Source organism: Melozone crissalis, unplaced genomic scaffold (assembly GCF_028551555.1).
Source record: "Melozone crissalis strain CALT ecotype California unplaced genomic scaffold, PUWL_Pcris_2 ptg000013l_1, whole genome shotgun sequence".
Classification (NCBI taxonomy): Eukaryota; Metazoa; Chordata; class Aves; order Passeriformes; family Passerellidae; genus Melozone; species Melozone crissalis.
In genome coordinates this window covers 11,758,826-11,768,394 of record NW_026535791.1, presented here as the reverse complement: position 1 = coordinate 11,768,394, position 9,569 = coordinate 11,758,826, and the positions used below count along the sequence as shown (strand labels likewise).

General features: G+C 37.3%; 1 protein-coding gene across 3 annotated transcripts in view; it reads right to left on the bottom strand.

The window, feature by feature from the left end:
* NEK3 (NIMA related kinase 3) overlaps window positions 1-9,569 on the bottom strand; it is a 72,054-nt gene that overhangs the window by 57,647 nt on the left and 4,838 nt on the right. For 2 of the 3 annotated variants that reach the window (XM_054272204.1, XM_054272205.1), the window contains 9 exons: window positions 8,516-8,570; window positions 6,746-6,946; window positions 6,338-6,407; window positions 5,674-5,720; window positions 4,695-4,794; window positions 4,135-4,257; window positions 2,973-3,107; window positions 2,193-2,319; window positions 218-1,614 (listed from right to left, as the gene is read on the bottom strand). In XM_054272204.1, coding sequence (XP_054128179.1) covers window positions 1,548-1,614; window positions 2,193-2,319; window positions 2,973-3,107; window positions 4,135-4,257; window positions 4,695-4,794; window positions 5,674-5,720; window positions 6,338-6,407; window positions 6,746-6,946; window positions 8,516-8,570 — 925 coding nt within the window. In that variant the 3' untranslated portion in view covers window positions 218-1,547. Of the gene's footprint in view, window positions 1-217; window positions 1,615-2,192; window positions 2,320-2,972; window positions 3,108-4,134; window positions 4,258-4,694; window positions 4,795-5,673; window positions 5,721-6,337; window positions 6,408-6,745; window positions 6,947-8,515; window positions 8,571-9,569 lie in introns of those variants that run through there. The other variant, XR_008482865.1, reaches the window with a different exon arrangement.

The window sequence follows — 9,569 nt, the reverse complement described above, 5'->3', positions numbered from 1 at the left end:
CATACATCTCATATATGATGCAGAAATTCCATTCAAACACAGGATTCTGTCTGGTCAGTGTCAACTTCTTCCTCTTAATCCTGAGGCGTCTTCAGGGATAAGCGAGGCAGGATGAAGTTTGTTTCTTCTGATAAGGGAGCAATAAATTATTTCTCTGAAATATTTAGGTGTCCTAAATATTTCAGAGGACTCTCGGTGCGAGTCCTTTCTTTAAAAAAAGTATCTTGCATAGTTTCTATTTTAACATTTTGTTATAACCTAAATCTATATTTGACACACTACTAAAACAATTAACACAGCATAACTTTCTAACATAATACATATAATATTCATTTTAATATTTGCAAAAAGCCAGTCATAAAATACGCATTTTTCCCATCTCCCTTGCCACATTTTTCCTGTAAAGTGTCTGCTTATTACCCAGTAACCAGAACACAGCCCAAACTTGACATTGCCCATAGCACTCTCTGCACTAAGAGCATGTCTCCGAACAAAGTCAGAAAATTTGTCCTCATTCATGAATACATTTGCTTCCTTCCACAAAGCAGTGGCATACAAAAAACTTTCATTGAATCAAGGCAAAAGTTCAGTCTCAAAGAATTTTCAGGGGATTAATAATGGCACAAACTAAAGCATCAACTATTTATCATAGCTAAATGTTTCCCATTATATACCCTTCAAAAATGATTTTTATATACGCATGTATTGAGTTTGTGTGGCAGGGTTTTGGTAGCAGAGAGGAGCTACAGGGGTGGCACCTGCCAGAAGCTTCCCATGTTGGACAGAGCCAATGCCAGCCAGCTCCAAGACAGACCCACCCAACTGTGTCCCCATCCATGCCCACCCTCTCTGCTTCTCTGATCTGTTATCCCAGAGACCACCATTGCTGACAGGCTCAGCCTTGACCAGTGAAGTGAAATTGAGTCCAGGAAGAAGGGAAAGTAGGAGAAAATTGTTCTAAGGTTTGGGCTTATGTTTCATTACTCTGCTCTGATTTGGTTGGTAATAATCCATTTCCTCAAGTCAAATCCGTTTTGCCTGTGACAGTAACTGGTGAGTGATCTCTCCCTGTGCTTATCCTGAGCCATGAGCCTTTCATTAAATTTTTTCTCCCCTGCTCAGTTGAGAAGGGGAGTGACAGAGAGGCTTTGGTGGCACCTGATATCCACTCAGCATCAGTCCTCCACCACACTGCTGCACTTCATTATGTACTCAGGAAAAATACCTTTACACCTTCTCAGAGTGCGACACCATCTCCTTGGAATATTGCAAGAGGACAATTTGAACAATGCTATAATTTGACTGAACATTTCTGCAAAGCTTTTACCAACTCCAAACATATTTAATACATGGACTTGTTTAGCTATCTGCAAGTGTTCTATTCTAAAAAAGTTTACTGTGCATTTTCCAGCCTTGGTTTTGTGATACAGGAAACATGCCCACTCAGTTTTTTTTTTAATGGAAATTATTTAATGAATAACCAGTTATTAAAATCAACTTGGATACCAGCACACCTAACTTCACTCATCGCAGGTAAATTCAGGTTTTCAGTTGCTCTGTTTCAATACCATTTGCAGCTCTGACACCCAGTCTGGGTCATCTTCCTCAAAGTCCCTAAAAACAGATTTCAAAAAAATGTTGTTTTGAAAACCAAAACACAACTTCACAAATCTTTAATTGCTTTTCTCCCCAAAAGAAATTACCTTGTAATTAGGATAAATTATGTTAAAAATATCAGCACAAGAGACTTACTTCCTGCCCCACTGTGAATAAAGAACCTAAATGGTTCTTTATGATTCTCTGTGGAATTTACAAAAGTAAGTTTTATCAAAAGCAAAGACAAATTAAAATATTAAGAGAAAATGTGTTGACAACTGACAGCTTGCAGCTGAACTGCAGCAATACAGGCCTGGGTAGTCATCTCTAGGTGCCACAAAAATAAACAGTGACACAATCTGAGATTCTGAGAATCTGAGAACCACCCCCAAAACATACACACATCCAAAAATCACAGAATTTTTGTTCATACATTGGAAGATATCAAATGCTAATAAATTTCCATTTCATTATGTAAGAGAGGGATGAATTTAGATGCTGAGAAAAATACTATTTTTTTTTCAGGGGAATGTTATGGAAAAATCTCTTTGAGGAACAAAAGAAAATGTAAATGCAAGGACATCACTTGGACTTACGTGTCATCTTCATCAGATCTAGGTTCAAGTCTCTCAGAATCTATGACAACAGCTTCATGTTCACCATCTACTTCATCAGACACTTTGCTTTCATCAGAAAGTGGACCTCTCAATATGTTTTCAGAAGCTTTGAAAATGTAAAAATTAAAATGTCATCAAAATATTTTAATTTTTAAATTAAAACTATTAAGAATATAAATACAAAATAGTCTAATTCATCCCCAGTTTGTAGCAGATTCCAGGATAAGCTGTTATCTATTTCAGGTGGGAAGATAACCTAGTAAGGCAACTGAAGCGCAGAACAAACATTTGTGAACGTGGCTGTACACATCTGTAGACTGCAGCTGTCTTCAGCTGTGCCATCTGCCCATCCTACCCTCTAACCAGGGCAGCACTGCCTCAGTGAGGGGGGATTTACCTGATGGGGCTACAGTGCATTTCCTGCATCCGCCTAACACACACCACACAGCTCAGGGGAGGGAGCACACAGCAGGCCTCTGTGCTTTGCCACAACCTCATTCAGCTGTTGAGCTGCAAGTGGAAGTCCATCATGAGGAGCTGTAGTGGAGATGTACAATCACTCATGAATTCCAAACTTGGCTTCTTTAAGTCCACTTTTCATTTGGTAAACCCCAAAAACTAGCCTGTTGTAATATAGACCCAAGTGAATGATCTGTATACATAGGAACCATGTATGGGGGGGGGGGGGGAAAGAAAAAGTATTTTTTATTATTTATTAAACCTTTTGCAAAAATGTTTTCCCAGAAAATGGGGATTTACCTGGTGTATAAATTGTGTATGTTTTAAATGCTAAGCTGACATCTGCATTGCTGAGCATGTCCATCAGGGTCTGAGGGGGTTCCTTGTTCCACTGCCTCCGTGGCTTATTTTCACTGTAGTTTCTAACACCACCACCTGAGTATAAAATAATTCACAAATGCTGTTTACACAAAATTGCATTAGCAGTGTGGATTACATTCAAGGTCACATTCAGGAGAGAAATGAGATACAGGATGAAACAGGAAGAAGAGAGTCTAAATAACTCCATCTGTCACAGCACTGTCCTCTTAACAAACTGAGGAAACAGTGGAACCTCCTTGTGGCCAGGGAGCCCAGAGGAACTGGCTGAGGGGTGTGAGGAGGCAGTGTCTCAGCAGACTTAGGTGGTGGCACTGCAAGTCTCCAAATGAAGCCTGAGGCTGTTTCTGTGCCTTTTAATAGCAGAACACTTAAATACATGCATTCCTCTGTCCACTCTCCTTGTCCTGTGCATAACTATCATGTAACATTCCTACCACAGCTTGGGAATTTTCTGACCACTCATATCTTGATTATTTATTCCCACAGCATTTATTCACATTTACCTAGAACACATATCCACAATCACATTAAACAATCATAACAATTGAGGGACATTTTAAAATTGAAACCCTTCTCAGAAGAAACCTCATGCTAAGTGTTTTAATCAAGAGAAAGAAAAGTCTCTGCCTCACATCTGAGGTACATCATTGATAGTTCTTGTCACTGGCCTTAACCTGCATGTTAAATCACAACAAAAGTAGAGCTGTAGATGTTTTATGCTCCCAATAGTATGCTGTACTTGAAAGACAGGTGGCTGCATTCTGCACCAAATGAATTCCCCACTGCTACCTCCACAAATGGTGTATTAAAAGGAGGACTGTAGGATAATTTCTTAGAGATTATTATAATTTTAGGGTTGCTATTGTTATCTGTCAGTTTCATCACTCTCTGCAATCTTCCTGTCACACAAAAATACATAGAAATTCTCTTCAGCACAGTGAACTTTTTGAGTGTTTGTTAATGAAGTATTTTTAAATTATTTTAATGTAATTTTAAACGTGCCATGTAAATTTTGGCTTTAAAAAGCTGTAAAAAATCACTGACATTACTTGAATTAAAAGCACATTTAATTAAATCTTACTTTCAGTCTCTTCAGATGTAAAACTGGAAGAAAGCAAGGATGCATTTTCCAGGACATCCAGCACAGTACTGGATATCCTCTTTTCCCATTGCCTTCTGTGGGCGTGTGACAGATCAGTACTTCCTGGGAGGACAGCAGAAACTGACATTGTAATGGCAACAAAAAAAACCCAAAACCCGTGATAACCAGCATCTAACTTGATTCCATGTCCAGACTGCCCTGTCCAGGCAAAGTAGTACTAAGAATCACTTAACTAGCAGTGATGTTTGATTCTGTGGGTGCAAATCTCAACTGGAAAGTGTTCCCCATACATTTATTCTATTCTAAATCTTTTCAAACAGTCATTTTTTATTACTTTGACAAGAGAATTTTAAATATTTTTTTAAATCTCAGATGAGCAGTATGAATCAATGTACTTGCAAAAGTAACTAATGGTGGCATGGTTTTGTCTTGAGTAACCTGAGACTAGTTTGAGCCACCTATTTAAATGGCTGTATCACTGACATGTAGATACCAGTACACAGAAGGAAGTGCATCAGGCCTAAAACTGTCCAACTTACCTTCTTGATAAGACTTCCTTTGTTTCCTTGTGCCTTCACTCAAACCCTCAGCATTTTTCTTTTCTAAGGGGCTATGCTTGCTGCTTTCATCTTTCTTTTGCTTTAAAATAGTAAAGTTTTCATTAATTATTATCCTTGTTGTCAAGAAAAACAAAGTAGTCATATTAATGTGGCATTAATTATTTCAGTTTTGCTATAAAATACCTGGCCTAGAGATTGAAGGATTTGAAAACTAAACCTAAACTAAACCACTAACACTTTGAAGCCAATTGCAATTGCACCCTACCTATGATGGCACTGTATTTCACACTGTGTGCCATGACAGACAACTTCAGTTTCTGAAGCTAAGCACACATAGTTATTCGATATAATTTCTCTTTGGAGTTTTTTCACATTTAAGAACACAAACAATATAAATGATTTACATTCCCAGGGAAAACAAGATGCTCCCAAATATTAAACTTCTCAGATTGACAAGTCTGTGAAAAGAAAATAAAATAAGCCCCAGGGCAACACACTTTTAAAAAATATACTAAATATGGCTGAGTCAGGATATGGTAATGTACCTATAGGGGACATCTTGGCCACCTGTGACTTAATTCTCCTCTCCTGAAATCTCATATGGGCCCTAAAAACTGGTGAGAACTATGTGCAGACTAGACTGTTTCCACAGCAGCCAGTTCTAAGTGTGTCCTAAAAGCAAAGAAAATGGATCTTTTGCAGTATCAAAAAAAAATTAGAAAGACAAGAGAAGTTTTTTTGGTTGGGTTTTGACAGGGTTATAAAAAGATCCACTTTGGAACTAAACTAAACATGGAAAGAATCAAAAAGCCTGGTGAGAAACACACCCTGCAATTTAAACACTAATAGGCTGATTTATGGTTTAGCATAGGAATAATTTTCATTAGAAACTTTTCTATAATACAGAATATTTTAAATTACTAAAATACAAATGTTGTATTTATATTTGAGCACTTACTCTATTTTCTGTCTTATGGTTTGAGCTCCTCCCAGCCATGACACTACCTGACAGATTAACAAAGAGATCCAAGAGTTAACAACTTTATCAAACACTTGTAGTAATGTGGTATTCCAGAGGTATGAAAGCAATTCCACTGAACCAAGCAATGAGAATTACGTGACAGCTTCTTCACACTTCCAACAGCACAGCTCATTCTCAACAGTCCTGCTACTATTCTGTTCCAAATGGGCACTAATTGTGGTGTAGCTAAATTTATGCAGAAGAAAAAAGTCCAACATTCTCTCTCTAAAAATTAAATAATGAACATAACATGCTTCACCATATTCTGGAAAAGAAAGAACTGTTGTATTTAAAATAAATGCCACTGTTAAAAGCTTTGCTGATTCTAAAACTTTATTTTTATTTCTAGCAAAGAAAAGTTTATTTCTAGCACAAGTCTTATGACTTACAATACATATATTGCAGCTTTGCACTCTACTTATGTTGGAATATAATTTACACCCTTCAAGCATTTTTCCATGTAAGTTTAATAATATTAGATTTTGAAATAATTAAAAGTAGATTTGGACATATAATGCTAATGTTTCATAGCTGTATTTAAGATCTTATACTTCCTACTCATTTTGTCATTCCTTACATCAAAAAAATGTTACTGACTTACCCTTCTGTCTTGTTGCATTGCCTTCAGGTTTCTTGGTTTCCTTTAATATCTGCTCAAACTCATCTGCACTCTGAAATGTGTATGAAGAGATGCAAGTAATGTATCATTTTAAACTTCTTAAAATTATTGCATATACTATTTGTTAAAAATAGACTCATTATACAAGTGCACTGTTTCAGCTAACAATATCTAATTTTATCAGCATCAGTCAACATCCAACTTTAATTTTCAAAAGAGACACTTTTAAAAGCTCAGGTTTTCTGATAAGTCTACAACTGTATGTATTTTAGAGAAGGATGTACACACTACTTTATATAGTTATACAACAACAAACTAGAAATGAAAAGGATTTAGTATCTAAAATGTAGATAGTATTGCTGAAATCTAGAGACAAAGAATACACCATACCTCAGAAGGCAAACAATTTTTCACAAGTTTGGTTAGGCAGCCTCTTGCAAGAATAGTACTGGCTGATGGGCGATTCTGGGGATTTCTCTTAAACATCTGTTTTACTAAGTAATGAAGCTCATAGGAATAGTGAGATGGAAGTGGATCATAGGACCCTTTGCATATCTTAAGGATGAGATGTTTCCAGCTCTTGGCTTGAAACTGCATTAAAATAAATTAATATTACAGCACAGGGTTAAAGCATAAGGTAAAAAGTAGCTGACATAATTTAACTTCTACAACTGAAAAGCAGATAGGAATTACTCCTATAAATTTATGATTGTTTGAATTTTACTTTCACAGAAACCAAATTCATCAATTCATATACTTGAGATCGGACTCAAACTGCAAATGTGAAACAGCTCAAAAATATAAAGGCTTTGATTTAAAAAAATTCATCAAAAATAGCCTGTAAAAGCACAAACATCCTCTTGCAAATCTAATGTCTGAGAACTTCTAGCTCTCATGCAGGAAGTTTCCTTTGATTACACCCCACTGGCTTGGCTGCAGGGTGCCAAGCACCTATGGGGTGTCATCTTTTGTATGACCTCTCATAGATTATGCAAGAACATACGTGATCATCACATCAAACCAGACACACAACTTTTCAACACTGCTAATAAGGGAAGAATACTCCCTCCTTGGAACCCCAGCTCTGAGCTCTGCCTCGATAGCCCTGACACTGCCAAAGACTTGCCACAGACCTACTTAGGCTAACACAACCCTATGCACAGGCTCCCTTATCACTCAGTCACACCAGTGTAAGCTTCCACACTCTTGCACAGCCAGCACTTGCAGCTGTGGAGAACCTTTCGCTGATACACAGGATGTGAACAATGCTCTCAGGCATATGTGGCATTCTTGGGTCTGTCCTTTGCAGGGTCAGGAGTTGGGACTTTGATGATCCTTGTGGGTTCTTTCCAACTCAGAATATTCTGTGGTTCTCTGATTTCAAGATACAGTATTCGCTCAATGAAAGAAAACTGCTGCTTATAAAAAACTAAGATAAAATGACCCTCAATTAGGATCTCATTTTGCTGCAAAACAAACATATCCTGATAAGGGTTCTTATTTTACCTATGAGTCTGTACAGAGAAGCCAGCGGATGTTAACACATAAGAAACACAGCAACAACACTGTAAAAGACAGTGGCCCAGAAATGACAGAAAGACTGAATCATTAATCAAGGTTCCCACTGTCCCAAGAGGAGAATGGTGCTTGGACAGTGATTTGTTTGATTTGAAGAACAAGCAAAGGTGTATCACTGATGCAAGTGATGCAAAATGCCTCCTGCTTACTACCTTGTAGTAGCTGTACTTGCACACAATATATTTTTATTAGCAAAGATTTTGAGTGTCTTTGTCACTGTGCCCTGGGACTATCTTGATCCTGTAAAATGCTATGCTCTTGCAACTGCAGGTATCTGGAAGCAGCCTGGCAGCTGCTGGATTGAATATGCTGAGATCACCTCACTGATATTGAGGAAAATTAACCAAATAGAAACCAGATTGTTTTCTAACAAATTTGAAAGTAGTGCCTTCTACAGAAAGGTGCAGTAGGTCCTAAAAACTGCTGAAACAGCAGCATATAGTGGAGGAGGTATAGGAAGGGTAGAGCAATGCTTCCCTCTTTTTGGAAGCAGCAGCAAGCACTTCAGTCAACTCTATTGTACAGCTAATTAAGTTTCAAGGAATTCCAAAACTTTTCTCATGGCAATAAAGGTGTACTTACCGGGTGTTTTAGAGTGCACAGCTCATACAAAATACACCCGAGAGACCAGATATCACTGTAGATATAGAGAGAGATGAAAAATTTTGAGCCAGAAATTACAGTTCAGTATCTTGCTGAAAAATGTGTCATTTAATCTGTGTACATAACTGAGCTGAATAAGCTAAAAATAAATGTAAGTAACCATGAAAGACAATATAATTATGTGTTTAACCTCTCCTGTGGAAATGTTCTTCCTTATTTTATCCTACCCTGATGTAAAAGAAGATGACTGTCATACAGTGGTAGTTGGCTTTTTATTCCTAGGATGTCTTTCAAGTAATTTGCTCCAACAATATTTATCCTTCTGCACTTGAAAGTCTTTGTATTCTATGGCCCTTAACATCAAATGGCAGCCACATAATCCTAATTCTAAGAGCTGGAATTCTGGCCCTAACAAAAAGAATTCTCTTACTGAGAAAAAACCCCATTATTTTCTACCAAAAGTGAGTACTGACATTTGCACAAGAAGCAACTGAAGCCTTTCTTGCAAGAAGAGCAGGAAACAACTTGAACTGTAGAAGGTTTCTTACTTCCCCTAGGAAGTCAATCACAGTTCTTGCATAAGGACCAGAATAACTGGGCTCTCTAAGTAATCCATTCTGTGCCATTATCTTTATATTATCAAGACTGGCATGAAGAGGTTAAAAATCATCCATCAGCCATCATCCAAACAACCATTCCCCAAAAAATAAGACCAGCAAAAAGATACCAACACATACTTATGTTTGTGGATATATACACACTTAAAACATACACACAAGTATGTATGTATTTATTCTCCCAAACAAACAGAGGTCTGCACACTGTTTTTCAGACTTCTAGGACTAAAGATACTGAGCTCCAGCTACCTAAGAAAAGAGGAATTTATGCACTATAATCTTAAAAAAATTGTAATTACCTCTTTGTAAATTTTCTTCGTCTCAGTATCTTCTCTGAAACAAATATGGATAAGACACATAGCCAGATTGAGATAGCAATTAAAAAAACCCATCCATTATTTGTGACCACTGAAAAC